This window comes from Neofelis nebulosa, chromosome 9 (genome assembly GCF_028018385.1).
Source record: "Neofelis nebulosa isolate mNeoNeb1 chromosome 9, mNeoNeb1.pri, whole genome shotgun sequence".
NCBI classification, from domain to species: domain Eukaryota; kingdom Metazoa; phylum Chordata; class Mammalia; order Carnivora; family Felidae; genus Neofelis; species Neofelis nebulosa.
The window spans coordinates 6,296,567-6,314,099 of record NC_080790.1 but is presented as its reverse complement, the minus strand read 5'-3'; the positions used below and the strand labels follow the sequence as shown (position 1 = coordinate 6,314,099).

The 17,533-nt window shown below is 45.2% G+C and overlaps 1 protein-coding gene across 7 annotated transcripts in view; it reads left to right on the top strand.

The window, feature by feature from the left end:
- Positions 1–5,740, top strand: part of KIDINS220 (kinase D interacting substrate 220) — a 103,671-nt gene extending 97,931 nt beyond the window's left edge. For 4 of the 7 annotated variants that reach the window (XM_058682482.1, XM_058682480.1, XM_058682477.1 and 1 more), the window contains 2 exons: positions 919–975; positions 1,891–5,740. In XM_058682482.1, coding sequence (XP_058538465.1) covers positions 919–969 — 51 coding nt within the window. In that variant the 3' untranslated portion in view covers positions 970–975; positions 1,891–5,740. The remainder of the gene's footprint in view (positions 1–918; positions 976–1,890) is intronic. The other 3 variants (XR_009248166.1, XR_009248167.1, XM_058682478.1) reach the window with 3 other exon arrangements.
- The last annotated feature ends 11,793 nt before the right edge of the window (positions 5,741–17,533 follow it).

Genomic DNA, 17,533 nt, shown 5'->3' with positions numbered 1-17,533 from the left:
GATTGAAGCGTTTGGAACTGAACCAGCATTTCCAAAATTGACAGGAAAATCTGTTTTTGTGTTCTCTTTTACTTATGTGAGTTTTAGACAGCAGTCAATACTTTTAGTGGACTAGCCAAATAATTTTAGAAATTTATTTGCTAAAATTCTCAACTTGAGAACTCTTTTAGATCATTTGCATGTCGCAGTGCTGCAGTAAAATATATTTGGAATCATGATTTTTTTTTTCTTACAAATACTAACCATTAGGAAATATTGTTTGAATGAAATTACTTTTCTGGCTAAAATACTAAATTTAAAAGGTTTTAAGACTTCATAGTTTTTGGTTACACCAGGAATTCTCAGCCTATTTAGAAGTATCTTACAATTTTAAAATCTCTGAATTCCTGGCTCACTCTTGAGGTAATCAACAGACCTACCCAGAAAAGAGAGAACTGGAGAGCACTGTTTCCCTTTACTTTATGGACGAGTGACACTGAGGGAAAAGCGGGTGAGAGGGAAGGTGCGATAAAATCAACTTCTTTGGCAAACACTTGGGACTGAACATCTCCGCTCCTTTACTTCCCACCTGCCCTTCTACACGTATGCTGACATCTGGCAGGAGGGGAGAAACGGGGAAACTTTCTTGCCTGGGGTAGGGCTGAGGGCTGGCTAACCTGGGGTGGGCTATTTGAAATGATTGCATTTTTAATTTCCAGGTTGTGGTGCCCCCTACGTTTCCCTACCCCATAATTTCAAGCATAGGCCATCATAGTGCAAATTAATTGAAAAGTAGAAATTTATATATAACAGTGAGCCCACACTGGATGACCTTTTAATGGTTCATCACTTCAGAAAGGTTGAGAATCCTTGGTTGAGACCGATTAACTAGAAAGAGAAGCTAAAATCTTACATGATTTTAAACCCTTTCATGTCTAGGAAGAAAACGCTGCCCTTGAGATAGATACATCTTCAGAGGATCCAATTTAAACTAAGGTATGTAAAAAATTAGTTTTCAAATTCAACTGGTTTTAAGCCAGCGGTTGCAAACAATTGTCACCAGTTAGAGAATTTATATTCTTCCTGCTTTAAGAAACTGAGTTAAGTAAGACACATTTAAAGCCATCGCTGGAAAGCATCCGCTGTCCCCTACGAGGCCAAAGCTTTTTAAAGCAAAACTCCTAGTAAAGCACAGCCTTGGTTTACACCATCATGAGTGTGCTGTGCCCAGGTTCACGTGGTGGCTGAAAGATCTCATTAACACGGCCCTGGTCTCACTTGGGTGGAGAGGACTTCCTGAATGGAACTTGGGTGGCTGATATGATTAGTTAGCTCCATCCTGAATTTCCAGTTACAGTGAGGCATTAAGAAAGCAAAGAATTTATAAGAATAAAAGGATGCATGGAGAAGGAGGAGATCATTTCCAGACTTGTATCAGAAGTCAGTAAAAATGTCAATGATTTGATCTCACTGGAGTGAAGACAAAAGTTGGAAAAAACATGAATTACATAATATTGTACGCTAAAGGCAGTGCGATTGCTTTAAAGCACACAAACTGTTCTTAATGTGCCTGTGGAGTATGATCAGCGGTCATTTGTTTACCAAGAACACACTTACGTCCTGCATTTTCGGAGGCTAAATCTAGTTTTTGTAGTGCCCTTTACGCTAGCGATCGACACCAGGAGTCCTTTCTCAGTTTTGCCGAGATTTAACAAAACATGAAAGAATACTTCGACTGAATAATTGAAACTGGAATAAATGAAAATTTACTTTTAAAAAAGAATATGGCACTGTATGCTCCATATTCAAATCAAGAACCTGTTTGAAGTAAGTAAGATCGCCTCGATTACCCGCTATCATTTTCTAATCCTAACATGGAATTTGTACTGATTTACCTTGTTTTCTTTCAAGGCAACAGGGGCTCTAGATCTTAAGTGTCCTGCCCGTAGACCCTATCTCGTGGCAATTCGGGTAGCTTCTCACAGTCGGCTCCTCGCCAAACATAAGGGGTAACGAAGACACTACCGATTACCACTCAGTAATCCTGCTACCCGCTCGCTGGAGAAGAGAGACTGGCTCACCTCCACCAGTTTTCTTTGTGGCTAGCAGTTGTAAAATTTGAATTCGTTTCAATGAAGTGTTCCATTTATGCAATTTTAGATAAAAGCCCAAACGTATAGCAAAAAGCATGTGAATGGATTCAACATAACCTAACATTTCATGTCTCATAGCATCTTCTTGGTCAAGTAGCTAGTAAAAGTTAGATTGTTATTTTCAAAATTATAGCTCCTGACACTAGTACCTTTTTAGCTATGTTTCTGAGAATTCACACGCAGCATGTTGTTACGGTTAATGCATATTAAACTCTTTGTGTTTCTTAAAAAATGATTTTCTTTTTGAGTTCTTTGTGTTTTTCTTCCTCTACTTTTCACCTGAGTTCTTTTCACTCTTTTTTTTTTTTTTGGTCTTAAGTCATCTTTGTTGTCGTTGCTGTTGTGTTTACATTGTTCTATATTCATCCTATTTTACCATAAAGCGTTCCTTAGAGCGGCAGATCGGGAAAGACCCTCATTACCTTTTAGACCAAGCCTTGGATTTCAGACAGCCAGCGGACATTCAGTCAGCACTTGTGAAGTGAGTGAATAAAGTCTACCGTAAACTGGGAGAGTGCCCACACATCCATCCTACACTGTGTCTTAAAAATACTGAATTGGGGGGCGCCTGGGGGGCTTAGTTGGTTAAGTGTCCGACTTTCGGCTCAGGTCATGATCTTACGGTTCGTGAGTTTGAGCCCCGCGTCGGGCTCTGTGCTGTCAGCACAGAGCCTGCTTCGGATCCTCTGTCTCCCTCTCTCCGCCCTCCCCCCCCCCCCCAAAAATAAATAAACATAAAAAAATAATTAAAAAACTGAATTGGGATGCTTTTATGCCGTGGCTTCTGCTGCGGTCCTTGCAGCCCCCACCCACTCTCCCCTCACTTTATGCCGCCCGCTACCCGTCTGGCCCCTAAGCTTTTCTGTTTGTGACTCTGGGAGTCTGCCAGGACATTTTCCCAGGCTCTGTTAAAGACTCCCAGGGAAGGATCTCCACAGCCCATCTTGATAAGCGCCACCCCTTTACGGTGCTAGGCTGCAGGTTCCATGTGGATGTGTTTTTAATCCTCTCAATCCCTTTGTTTAGCCCTTGGTGGAGATGCCCATCGTATAAATTAACATAATTGTGGAGTCAGATTAAAATGCTTCATTCTACATTTTGCTTTAGGATGTTGGAAATATTTTCAGGTGTAACTTAGCACGCACATGTTTTCTCTGAACCCCGTGGGACCACATCATTATAACGAGGACCTTCCTCTGAGAGCCATCTCAGAGAGTCTGGTATGTAGGCTTACCCACTAACAGCTTGGTCTTCCAGCCTTTCTTTCGGGAGGATTCTTTACTATGTTCCCTGGCCACCCGTCATTGCTCTCTGCCGTGTCTCTGTCTCGGGTGGGCCTAAGTGTGACCAACAATGGGCATGTTATTCTGGGATTCTATCCTGAATACTTTATACACGAGCCGGCCATCATGTGTTTGAAGATTTCTTCAGGAAAGTAGGCTAACCGCAAAAACAAGCCCCAAATCTCATTGACTCAATACTGTTGAGGTTTATTTCTTCTTACTCCTGTGACAGTTCACTGTCATCTAAGTTGGCATAGAGCCTCGGAGACTCACGCCCCTTCATCTGTGGCGCCACCAGGTTCCAAGGCTTCAGAGTCCCCTGTCCATCTCCCACGTTCCTTGGACACACGAGAGCAGAGAGGGAGGAGGACCGCACACCAGCAGTGAGCTCCATCCAGGCCAGGAGGTGATGTAGATGCACTTCCATTGGCCTTCCTAAGTCCTGTGGTAGCGCTCAGCCACAAGGGAGGCTGGGAGTTAGGTGAACTGTTTCTGCTCTGCACAAAGAGCCAACATTTTGGTGAGCACGTAGGAGTCTTTTCTACTTCGGTACTTGATGTGGATTATCTGTGGCAGATTAAATACTGTGACTCATCTTGTTTTCAACGTTAACAGCAGTTAGTTCTTTTTGTTGACATCTCTTTTAAATTTTACTTTGTATGTGGTTTTCCTTCTGGTAGAGAAGTCTGTTAAAATTATAACACCTCACCTAGAAGGATTTTAGGGGAGGTTGGTTTTCAGTTAGCCAGTTCTTTCTGTGCATCCAAGAAATTTAACAGATTTCTAACATGGAGCAAATTGCAGGGAGAATTAAGCAAGGTTACAAATGGGTAAAGAATAATGTTTCACCTTCCCTAGAATTCTTTTCTATCCAAAGACTCTCGGATCATCCAGAATCTGCCCAACTTTCTGTTGCTGTGGATTCTTTGAACTTTCTTCCTCCTGGCACAGAGCCAACAGCACCCCCTGGCTGCTTTTCCTTGTACTTGAGATGTGGAAGGATGTGGTGCTGGGAGGCTCCCGCCCCCCTCCCCGGGGTGGGGCCTGGTAGTTGCAAGAAGCTAGACCCCTGTTAGCGACCACTCCTAATTGGGGAAATAGAGCTCCCACCCTTAGAAGTCAGTGGAAAATTAGACTTTAGGCCCATAATTTTGTTCTTAAACTCGTCTGTAGTCTAACTCTCTTGACCACTTTCCAGTTTTTTCCCATCAGTATTTCATCGATTCTAAATGCACTTTTTTTCACGGTGTGACCTTTCTGAAACATCTTCACAACCAACAGCATCAATGGCAGCATCGCTCCTTAACATTTCCTAAGGTAACGACACCTCCTCCAGTGGATGAGGTCTTTCTTGTTTGGTTGATCAAACATGATATTATTTTAATATATGGCACGGTCATGTTGAACTGCACTTTAAGCAATAGCAATGAGCCGGTGATGATTTGTATGTCACCGATGTCCGAAAGTCACCATTTTATGTTGAGTATTTGTGTTATCAGTCATTACTCATCCTGTATTCATTTTGGATACTTAAAGTATTGTTATGCATTTATTATAATAAAATAACTTCCAGTTATTGAACACACATTATGCGCCTGACAATGTTCTAAGAGCCTTATATGTATGAACTGATTTCATCCTCACAACGACTTCATAAAGTAATTACTATTATCCTCAATTTGCAAATGAGAAACTGAGTGACAGAGAGACGACGGTCACATAGCAGTGAAGTGATGGGGTCAGGTTCCAAGCCCCGGCAAGGTGGTTCTAGAATGCCCATGCTTCATGCTACATTTATTTTATTGTTCTTTAGCTGGTTCGGGATGGGTCAGTTCTTACATTTTTCAAGAGAGATCTTAATTTTAGCTTTATTTGCTGCACCATCATCATTGCCTATTTGTCTTTAAAATAGGGTTTGGGGGTCTCTCTGTTTTGTTTTAGAAAGATAGAGATCTAAAAATAGTCTATAGTCCTGTAAATTACATTTATAGAGAAAAAAATTTTTAACATCAAGCACCTTTGTTCCTACTAATGATTTTGGAACAATGTCGGAGTTTTGGTTAAAAATTTATTGACTTTAAAAACATCTTTTATTCCAGTATTATTGACGGATTAGACCACTACATTAAAGTTTGCACATAACGTTGAAAATAATTCATTTTCTTTGCAGTCTTACTGTTATTTGGCTTTCTTATACTTGCTCTTCTATATGTCTACTGTCAGTATTCTGTGTCAGATTATATCCTAAATACTGCAATATGTATTTTTCTTTATATCCTATTATTGAACAGAATTAATGCTTAATAAATGTTAATAGATAAGTAATATATATCTACTTAAAATCATTATTACTGCAGCAGAGTTTTTTAATGATTCTGGTCACTGCCTCCTTTTTTTTTTTTTTTTAATTAATTATTTTTGAGAAAGAGGGTACACGCGGGGAGGGGTGGAGAGATGGAGAGAGAGAATCCCAGGGCTGACCCAGGGCTGACCCAGGGCTCAGATTCATAAACCATAAGATCATGACCTCCACTGAAGTCGGATGCTTAACGTGCTGAGCCACCCAGGCGCCCCTGGTCACCGCCTCCTAAGAAGAGAAGAAAGGAAAATAGGCAATGCTGGGCTCTTTGTGCTTCATGATATCAATGAGTCATGAGACGAGGCAAGAAACCAATAGACACGCCAGTAATGTTGGGCGGGCAGTGGTTTGAGGTGGTGGTCAGGTGACAATCCAGTTGTGGATAACTGCCTAATAATTTGAGCACTTCCTTGAGCCAGATACTGTTAAAAGTACTTCCCGTGGGCCATCTCCTTAAGTTCTAACCTGCTGATGGACTAGATATTATTATTATCCCTAGTTTACAAACATGGAGACTGAAATGCAGGAAGTTATCACTTTTACATAAACTTATGTGCATTATATTTTTATAACAGTTCCTTCCTTAATACACTGGCATTATTATTATCTTTGTTTTTTTTAATTATTTTTTTTAACGTTTATTTATTTTTGAGACAGAGAGAGACAGAGCATGAACGGGGGAGGGTCAGAGAGAGGGAGACGCAGAATCGGAAGCAGGCACCAGGCTCTGAGCTGTCAGCACAGAGCCCGACGCGGGGCTCGAACTCACGGACCGCGAGATCATGACCTGAGCCGAAGTCGGCCGCTTAGCCGACTGAGCCACCCAGGCGCCCCTATCTTTGTTTTTGAGAAAACTGAAGATTTGGGGGTTTGAGACCCACCCCCAGGGTCACCCGGCAAGTAAACAGAAAACACCAACCCTGCTTTTCTGACACATCTGGTGATTTTCCCGTCACACACCACACTGCCTGCTTCTCTTCCCCCAGTGCCCATCACTGTGCCCCGCGTGGGTCTGTGATGTTTCCGTTGTCCATACTCCCTCGTCGTAGAAAATGGTAGTGGAGAGGAGTAAACGTGTCTGAGTCTTCACGCTCAGCTGAACTAACCCCAGGTTTTCCACAGAAGCTCTGTGTCCTTCCACCCTCCCGTTCCTGGAACCACGGCAGCCTGGGTGCTAGGCAGTCACGTGCTCCAGATCTGCAGGCCACCCCGGACCTTGCAGTGACTCAGCACGCATCCCCCGTCTGGCCACACCGCCCTCACTGACGGGATCTCCTGAGCTGAACGCTGTCCGTTTAGCGTGAACAACCAGCGTGCACTATTTAAAATTGTTCTGTGCGTGTGTGAGAGCAGCCACACGCATCCGAGCACACACGTGTGCTTGTATTAAAATTCTGCCTTGCAGGATAGCTGGTTTGATCATGCCCGTTGCTGAATTGGTGGGTTGGTTGGACAATCCATCACAGGTGAAGAAACAGAGCTGAGTCGCAAGACTTGAATTACGGGCCTGCCTCTGCTACTTAGTTATCAGATGGCCATTTACTTGTCCGCCTTAGTTGCTTCATCTACCAAAAGTATAAATGGTGGAGGAAAGAGGACTTCTTCCCTTTGTTAACTGGTGTCACCTCCCCAGAGCTTATTATGTGTTGATCACTTGCAAACATTAGTTCTCTGATCTTTGCAATATCGAGGGACGGATATTTTCCCTATGTTACAAACAGGGGAACTGAAGCTGAGAGAAGTTAAAAACCTTGCGTGGCGTCTTGTGACATGTGAGGGCAGAAATTGGAGCTCTGGTCTGACACCAAAGCCAATGCATGTACCCCGGCCATCCCTCCGCCTGTCCAAGGAGGTGCGTGCAGGCAAGTTGCAGACATTCGGCACACAGGGTGCAAGCGCTATGGTCGTTTAGTCCAGCCCCCTTGCGTTTACTGATGGGGAAATTATACAGCGGTCGTATCATTACAAGCATTTCTGTTCTGCGCAGAATGGTTTGCTTGCATTCACTTTCAGCTTCGTTTATCTCTGTCTTAGCTCAGCTGCTATCCCCAAGCTCCAAAGACTGGGTGGCTTACAAACAACAGAAATTTGTATGTCCCTTCTGAGGCTGAAGTCCAAGATCACGGTGCCAGCCCGGTCAGGTTCTGGTAGAGCCCTCTTCCGGCCTGCAGATGCTGACTGCGCTTGGTATCCTCTTATGGTAGAGAGTCGGGAGGAAACGACCTCTCGTGACTTTTATGAGGGCACAGATCCCATCATATGGGTCTCGAGGGGACGCGTTCCGTTCGTAAAATCTTCCGCTGGATCGTCTTCTGGCTAACGGAGCCCACTTTTTGTCGTTAGCCCTCTTAAGTGCTAACCAGTGTTCACCACCAGTAGAAGCTCCCAGCTTCCTGCTACTCAGGTCCTACCGACTTCCTGTGTGCTGGAAATGCTGGTGTTTTCTCTGCTGCTAGGGGAGCCCAGCACCACGCCTCTGCACCTACAACGGAAGGTCAGCCTTTCTGTCCGGGCTAATGGGTTTACCTGCCACCCCCGGAGGGAAGAAGTGTGGTCCCAGGGGTGTGGGCTGCAACCAGACTTGGCTTTACCATTAAGTCAGGAAAATGGCTCAGTCTGGACCCGCTCACCCATCAGGATCCCTCCTGCCGCTGGCCCCTCATTGCTGGAAACAAGGTGATCTTTCCTCCGGGACCTGTAGGCACTATTCCAGCTTCAAAGCAGCCAATGTATCTTCCAGAAGTAGATCTCCAACCCCTCGTGCCTCCCAGGAGGCTGGGGGATGGGGCTGAAAGTTCCCTGCTTCTAATCATGGCTTGGTCTTTCTGGTGACCAGCCCCATTCGGAAGCCATCCGGGAGCCTACGGAAAGTCACCTCATTAGCACAAGATGCTCCTCTCCCCCGGGGAAATTCCGGGGGACTTACAATCTCTGTCAGGAACCTGGGTCAAAGATCACATATATATATTTCTCATCATAAATGAAGCAAATGTCAATGTAACCACAATTTCTAAGAAATAGAAACTGCCAATATCTTTGAAGTTTTTTGTGTGTCTCTTCTGGAAGTACCCCAAAAGTACTATTCCTTTGCTTGAAGTATCCTCTCCTTGCTTTACCACTTACATAGGTCTCGTGGGACAATATTACCTGCTTTTGATCTCATAGAACTAAAATCATGCAGGGGCGCCTGGGTGGCTCAGTCGGTTAAGTGTCCGACTTCAGCTCAGGTCTTGATCTCTCAGTCTGTGGGTTCGAGCCCCGCGTCGGGCTCTGTGCTGACAGCCCAGAGCCTGCTTTGGCTTCTGCGTCTCCCTCTCTCTCTGCCCCTCCCCTACTTGTGCTCTGTCTCTCCAAAATAAATAAATGTTAAAAAAAAATTTTTTTAAAGACATAAAATCACGCATAGTGTTTATGTATGTGACTTGCTTATGTATGACTATTTTGATCTCCTACTAATAAAATCATCATTGGTATTTACCCTTGACTTGCTTTCTTCATTGAACACTGTGGGGTTTATCCCTACTGCTGTCCATAGTTATAATTCACTAATTGTTGTTAAAGAACAGTATTCTATTACATAAATACTTATAACTTACCTAATTATCTTACTGGATATTGGATTGTTTCCAGTTTTTATTGCGATGTTTGTGCAAATGCGTTTTACACGTCTCCTGCTATACACATGCAAGAGTCTGGGCTTTTTATGTGCAAATTTCTGTGTTTGAGTTATTAAAAAAAAACACATGTATTTTTGTGATCAGAAATTACTGCAAACAGAAAAGACTCTTCTAGGTTTATTATATCTCTAAACCTCCCCGGGGTAAGTCTATGTCTAGACTAGTGACGATCAGGAAATCTTAACAAGGGTATCAGGAGCTGAGAGCAAATGACAGTGAGTGACAGCACAAGAACCTGCTGTTTGGAAACAGACCAACACTGGGACCTTTCCTCTTGGAATAGTGCAAGGGGAAAATAGCTGTGAGCCAAGTCGTTGTCCTTGTGATAGGTGTGACCGGGAGAACGTGTGTGTGCCCCACAAGCCCCACAATGCCAGACCTCCACGTCCCCCAGCATCAGAGGAACAGTGCACCCACGTGTGGCCAGTCCCCTCCCGTGCAGGCGGGCTAACACAGAACTCGGAACTGTCCCCCAAACCAACTCTCCCCGCCGTGTTTTCCTCCTTGTCATTGGTGCCATAATTATCCCCTTACTCGGGCTCAGAAATTGAGTTATCTTTGCCTCCTGTCTCTCCCACTCCCTCACCCCGTCCGTCACCAAGCTCTGAGCTGTTCTCTGTAGTGGCTCTCCAGACTGTCCCTTAGGGTCCCTTCACCTTGACTCTAGCCCCCACCGTCCCCTGCTTCCCACACCTTCCCTTCGTCATTACAGTCCACACAGAAGTACCAATGGAGCCTCCGAAAACACAGAGCTCGTCGTTTCCTGCCCAACAGTGGCGATGCCTCTCCCGCCATGCCAAACATCCAGTTCCGGTGAGCTTCCATGAACGCTCAAGGCCCTTCAAAATATGGCCCCGTGCTACTCCTGTGCAGATCAGTCTGTAAGCTAAGAGTTGGCCACTTTCCTGCGTTTTCCTGAGTATCGCAAAGATCTTCGCGAAACTAAATCCACAGACGGTCCTTATTTTTGTGGGTTTGTCCTCTCTCTCTCTTCGTCCCATGTTCAGGCGCCTCCCCTTTTCTTCCTCACATGCCAAAATGCCCTACCTTCTCGACACAGTATCTTCTACTGAAGTGCAATTGTCTGGGGTCTCCCCTGAAGCTTAGACACTTTTCACAACCCAAGGGCGTGTTCATTTGTGCCATCGTCCATGCGGCCACGACCGTAGGCCAGGCGCTGGGACAAGCGTCAAACTCGCAACTTGGCGTTTAGCAACTTAACAGAGTTTATTACTGAAGGAGCTGCAATAAATGGAAAAATGATTGAATCTCAAAAATTTTTGATAAATTTAATGAATGATAGATGACTCAGATGAGTGCTGAGCTCAGCCACATACAGAAGCACAACGCTCTCCAAAGAGACCTGAAAAGATTTAAGTCTAACACCGTCACTTTGTAGATTAAAAAATCAGACTCGGCGTGTATTCCAGCGCGTGGGGACTTGTTTTGACTTGCAGCAGCATTAATCTCAACATTGTCTAAACTAATCTTGTTCTAGTGGGCTTAACACATAGAGGAATTCATTACAATGCATTGGCCTAAAAAGAAAGGGCTATTAGTTGGAGTGAAGAAAATCAATGAACATGTGAAGTCAATTTTTCATGTAAAGTGTAAATACATAAAAAGAGATCTGATTGGGCATAAATGACATCAAAAGCGAGAGTGTGACCCTGAAAATTAAACCAGGTATAGATGATGTCAATGACCACCCAAGTGAACAGTCAGTCCATGACATGGTCACGACAGAGGTAAGGGCTATGACTCTAGCCCGGGGGACACGTGCTGGGAGAGGAGTTAACTTCTGAGAGCAACTCACATGTTCTGAAGGACAACTTGAACACAAGGTAAGACTTTTAAAAAAATCTGTGCCATGCATTTGAATGACAGGAGAAAGCAAGGGCTTAGCATTTGTTCTGGTCTTTCAAAGGAAACGGGACAAAAATAGCATGGATTTGAGGAAAACAGTAATTGGTGATGAGAGATGGTGTTTTCTCCATGACCCAGAAACAAAATGTCAAAGTTTGCACTGGAAAATTACAACATTCCCGATACCCCCCGAAGTACACATGTCAAATCGCAAAGAAAGAGCACGTTGCTTTGTCTCTCTGCCATCCGTGGGATGGTTCAAACCGGAGGTCAACAGTCCATCCATCCCGACACACACACACACACACACACACACTGAGGGTCGGCGGGATGCTTCACAAAGCGGAGAGTTGAACACGATCTGTTGGCTTCGCTACACACAGGACCCAGCTGGACAGTTTCTTACCAAAGTCTGTCACCAAATTTCTCTGACTTTAGCCTTTCCCTGGATGTTTGTGGAAGGCTGGTTATGTGAGGGTATTAGCAAGTATCACACAAAAAACTGGATTTGTGGTCTGATGCGTTTCGAAAATCCAATCAAATAGGTTCCTTTGTTCCATAATTTATTAAAACTTGCAACGTATATTTGGAAACTTCTGGAGAGGGAATGGCGTGCAATCTCTTCCAACTATATCCTGCCCCAAACTCTTTTTCCCTCGAGGAGGGTGCAGGACAGTACTCTACAGAACATCCCATAAAGAGCCTTGCTTAATTGAGGCCTTTTCTGCAAATGACTTTTGGAAATTTCAATAAAGCAAATCTGTCACTGAGCCTATTCAAAAAATTATGCTGTTCCCGTGGAAATGATTTCCACCCAAGGCTCGTCTTTAGAGCATAAGACATGTGTTTGGGTGAGTCTAGTCCTTCGATACCAGATAAGAACAGAATGATCACAGGCAGCTCTTTCCTCCTCTGTATCCTGACATGTCAGCCTGCAAGGACAGGAGCCCAGGAAGGGGGAAGGGGGGTGACGCAGTGAGTGAATTCAACGCATACTGAAGTCTCGAAAGCAGAGAGACAAGCTGTATCCCAGAGAAGAGAGCTGGTGTGTGTGGCGGGGGCGGCCGGGGGGGGGGGGGGGAACATGGAAGGGGAGGGTAAAAGGCGCTCCCAAGTCCTCGAAGCCCAGGGTCGCCCCCTAGAGGTGGAGGTTGAAAGTGGATGCAAAGCAGAAGGCTGGCTGACCGTCTTCCCGTCACCATTGAAAGCCCTCCCCTCCTTTCAATCTCCAGAATATTTTCCTGGGAAATGTTCAAGCTAAGTGATTTCCAATTCTTTGCTACCAATAAAATGGAAGCTAGATGTAACCGGGTTGTCATGGTATAGAATACTAAAAATAAAGTTTGAGAGTGAATTGCTATGCAATTTCTAGCATTGAACTTGGAAGAGGTTGAAAGAATCAGTGACATTGCTCTGTCAAAACCGCTTCCAATTCTATCTACTTATTTATGTGAGTGAGGTTTCTTGGCACTTAAATCTATACAAATACAAACAGGGATTAAAATTCATGTTGAACTCTGTCTTGTTCTATACAATAGTAATATTCGTCTGTGGAGACTTTAACTGAAAACTGGTTTTATCCATTGTGTTTAGAGATATATTTTCTGTAAAATATTATATTAAATGTTTATAAAGATTTTTAAGCATTGAGGAATGTTTTTGTAATAACTGGACACAAAAACACTTAGAATTGCAATATGTAAGTGCATACATACATTTTTTTTGCAGGAAGGCATAATAGGGTGAGAAATGATTTTCAAATGCAAACGTATATTAGGATAAAACTTTGGGGGGAAGTGGAATAGAGACACTAGTCCAAGGAGAAAAAGAAACAATGCGAGAATTTTGACTCCTGAAGAAGATCTCATCTTGTATTTAAACACGTGTGATCATGGCTGTCAAACCGTGTTGATATTCCAGTGGATGGATGTACTTAAGAGAATAATGAAATAATTTTGTGTGAAATTTTATTTTACAGCCATTTGAACACATAACAAAAATTTTAGATGCCAACTTAAAAAAATGTGGGCAGATATATGATTTTTCAAAGTCCTTGAAGGAGATTATTTGAAGCTTATTTTCTTTAAAAAATTTTTTTTCAGTTTATTTTTTGAGAGAGAGAGAGAGAGCAGGGGAGAGGCAGAGAGAGAGGGAAAGAGAATTCTAAGCAGGCTCTGCACCGTCAGCGCACAGCCCGACGTGGGGCTCGAACCCACGAACCACGAGATCATGACCTGAGCTGAAATCAAGAGTCGGATGCCTGACTGAACCACCCAGGTGCCCCGAAGCTTATAATTCTTAAACAGCATGATGTCTTACCTTGTCAGCCCATGTGCAGGTTACCAATTGCTAAGTAGGAAATCACCCCAAACTGAATGCCACAAACAGTATTTATATGTTATATCATATATATATATATATATATATATATATATATATATGACATTCTTCTTACTGTTGCGGGGTTGACTGGGCTCAGTCAGGTGTCCTTACTCAGGGTCTTGCATGCAGTTGTGGTCAGATGGTGGCGGGGTCTGGAGGCATCTCACAGGGTTTCTCACTCACATGTCTGGTGGGTGACAGATGTCGCGTCAGCTGGGATGGCAGTCACTACCAAGATGGCAATACCTACACCTGGTCTCTCTCCGCTGCTTGGGCTTCTTCACAAAATGGCAGGTACGTTCCAAGGGTGAATGTCCTGAGACTGAGAGAGGACGGGAGAGAGAGAGAGAGAGAGAGAGACAGAGACAGAGACAGAGAGAGAGAACCAGGCCGGAGTTGTATGACCTTCCGTGAACGAGCCGTGAATGAGCCTTGCGATTCACAGAGCTTCTCTTCTTTTGCGTTCACCAACTCCAGCCCAGGTTCAAGGGCAGAAGACGGACCCCACCCCTTGTCGCTGGAGTGGCAAGATTCTAGAAGAGCACGTGGGACCAGAATATTTTTGCAGCCATTCACAGAACAAAGTGCCACACAGATCACTATGGGGACCAGGAAGACAAATACTGTCCTACGACACCATCATGGCAGAAGACGGACAGAAGAACAACTCTGCTGGGTGCACCGTAGCCTGATTTTAGGGAACTGATCTTCCTCCAGGGCGGGAGGATTCTAGGTCGCATGCTGGAGCTCAACGGATCCGTCGCTTTGCTTCTGGTGACACTGATGGCCACTTAGTGCAGGGACCGGCCTGTACCTCCCGGGGAGTGGAGGCACCAGGTGAACCCCACCTCCTGCCGCTCTTCCGCGGCCTCGACCTCAGCTCTGTGTTCCTCGAGGCTCCCGTGAGGGTAGCATGGGGCCGGAACCTGTCTTGGGTGAAACTATTTGAAGTCAAGTAGATATTCTCCTTCAACATTGAAGCCTTCAGCGTACTTTCCGTGTGGGATCGCGTCCATTTGTCCCCCCGGAATGATTTTCACTTGGTTGGAACATGTCAGTTAAAATTTACACCCTCACTATAGTGAAAAAAAGATGTAAAAAATAGAAATGGCTTTCTTTTCAGACACTGTCACCATCTTTCTCTTGCATATGGCTTCCAGCAAGAGGTGTGTGTGTGTGTGTGTGTGTGTGTGTGTGTTTTTCCTTCCTTCTATTTCACTGATGATTTGGCTATGGAATCTCAGAAAACTTGGGCCCTTGCCTATAACTAAGAATGTAAAGGCCTTACACTGAAAATGTGGAAGTGTATAAAAAATCTTCAATATATATACTATTTTCAGATTGCATATCAACATAACATTTAGGATTCAAGTCGCCTATCTTTATCTGTGTAGAGGCCACATCAGAACTACCACCTTCCTATGTATAAATGGGTGGAAATGGCCCAAGAGCCGCTTTCAACACTTCCAGAACTTTGATCTCTTTCTCTGCTTAACTACTTGAAGGGTGTCACTTTCTATGATGGGACTGGAGAACGCTATCCATTGTGTGTGTTTCCGGTAATTAAAATATTTCCTCCTAGACAAGCTGCGTCCGTAGTATAGCCGGGTGGGGGAAGCGCTTCTCAATTTTATCCTCGGCGATGACACCTCGCCATTCCGTGAGTTGTTAGAATAATCATTTCAAGTCCAAAGCGATTTAGCAGTATGGTTTTAGATCTATTTACCTAATCTTTCAGATATGCCAAAATTCTCTCTGCCATTGTGGAAGTGGAGATATTATTTACCTCGTTGGCCCAAGGTTCTATTTCAGACTGGGTGTTCAATCAGCTGGGAGTAATAGTTGGGAAAAGGGAAACGATCTAACGAGGGATGATGTTCTATGATGTGTGGTTACTTAATATGCTTTTTTTTTCCTTTGGTTAAGAAGCCAAGTTAATTGCGGTCTGGTTAATAAGTTTGAAATATATTGGCTATAACTAAGAAAGACACATATAAACCATTGACATCTAGACATCTCAGCAGCTGGAGAAAATGCCAGCATAATTCCTAAATTGAGAGTTTTAGTGACAAAGCAAGATATGCCTGGAGGAGTCACACAGCCAAAATTATCCCTGCCATTTCCACCAAATGTTTCCAAAGAGCTTCTAAAATGGTGCCTGCGGTAAGGAGTTAGCCATTTCCCACTTGTAGGACCTACGGAGGATTATAGCTTCTGCTCAGGTTTTGAAGTCTCTTGATTTGCACCGGACTCGGGACACCCAGGCTGGCTCTGATCCCGCCCCACCCCAAAGCCCAAAGTGTCTAATGGAAAGAGCTTGTGTCGCCAACTTCCAAGATGGCCTCAGCAATCGCCCACTCCTGGTGCCCACACCCCACACCCCACGCCCTTGTGGTCCCTCCCATTGTACCAGGGTTGGTCTGAATGACCCACTGTGGTGCTATGTCACTTCTGAGCTTTTGCCCTGGACACTCTCTCTCTGTCTCACTCTGGGGGAAGCTGGCTGACATGCTGTGAGCACCCCTCTGGAGAAGCCCATGTGTCAAGGAACTTAAGACCTTCGGCCAACAGCTGGTGAGGAACAGAGGCCAGCAGCAACCACGTGAGCGAGTCCGAAGCTGATTCCCCAACCTGGGCAAGCCTTGAGGTGAGAAACTTTGAGTCAGAGCCACCCAAGTAAGCCATTCCTGATTCCTCACCCTCAGAAACTGTGCAAGGTCCTACACATTTGTTGTCTTAAGCTACTAAGTTTGGGGGTACTTTGTTATACAGCAGTGTAGGACTAACACATAACTGAAGTTCTATTTTATCACTTCTTTAAGAAAAATTTTTTTAATGTTTATTTTTGAGAGAGAGAGAGAGACAGTGTGAGTGGGGGGGGGGGGGCGCAGATCGAGAGAGGAAGACACAGAATCTGAAGCAGACTCCAGGCTCTGAGCTGTTAGCATAGAGCCCAACGTGGGGTGGGATCCAGGAACTGTGAGATCATGACCTCACAGCCGAAGTTGGATGCTTAACCGACTGAACCACCCAGGCGCCCCTAAAATTCTATTTTAAATCCAAGACTTGGTGAGAGCCCGCGGTGTCTCTCCTCTGAGCGGTGTGGATTTCGAGTCGTACAGGAGAGGCCATGGGGTGCCAGAGCCCAGTGCACCCGTCAGGGTCCAGTCCCGAACTTTAGCAGAAAGAATAAAACTGTTAACTAGGTATAAAGTACTAACTCAGTAACCGAAAAAAGCAAAAGCAAAGAACAGTCAGGCATCACCGAGGTGGTCACCGCAGGAAGCATCTCCAGGCTTGGGCCGAGGACACAAAGCGGGCGGCTGGAATTAACCCTCAGAAGCTCTAAGAAGGGGGTGACCCTCACTGGTGCGGGGGCCTCTGAGCTGGAGGAGGGTGCCCTGGGCCTGGCCCCCAGATCCCCCGAGGACCAGGTGCTGCTCACTGGGGCTGGAATCAGTGCGGGGAGGGCGGGGGGGGGGGGGGGGGGGGGGTCGGCCAGCTCTCCAGGTGTTGAAAAGCTGCAAACGGCCTCCAGGTGCTGCGGGAAGGCTGAGTGCTGGGCGTGGCTTCCGTGAGTCCCGCAGCCCCACACCTGCGGGTGCCCTCTCTCGTCCCCTCCCTGCCTGCAGGTGCCTGCAGGTGCCCACCCCTACTGGCCACCCAGAGGCCGCCGCGCCCCAGAGCAACCGAACCCCCAAAGCTGAGCCTGGTGGGGCGGGCTCGGAGCCCAGGGACAGTAACTTCAACCCTGGCTCACCTTGCAGCCTTTCCTTGCTTGATTTCTCTTCCTAGCACTTACCTCCCTCTCATATGACAGAATTTACCTGTATA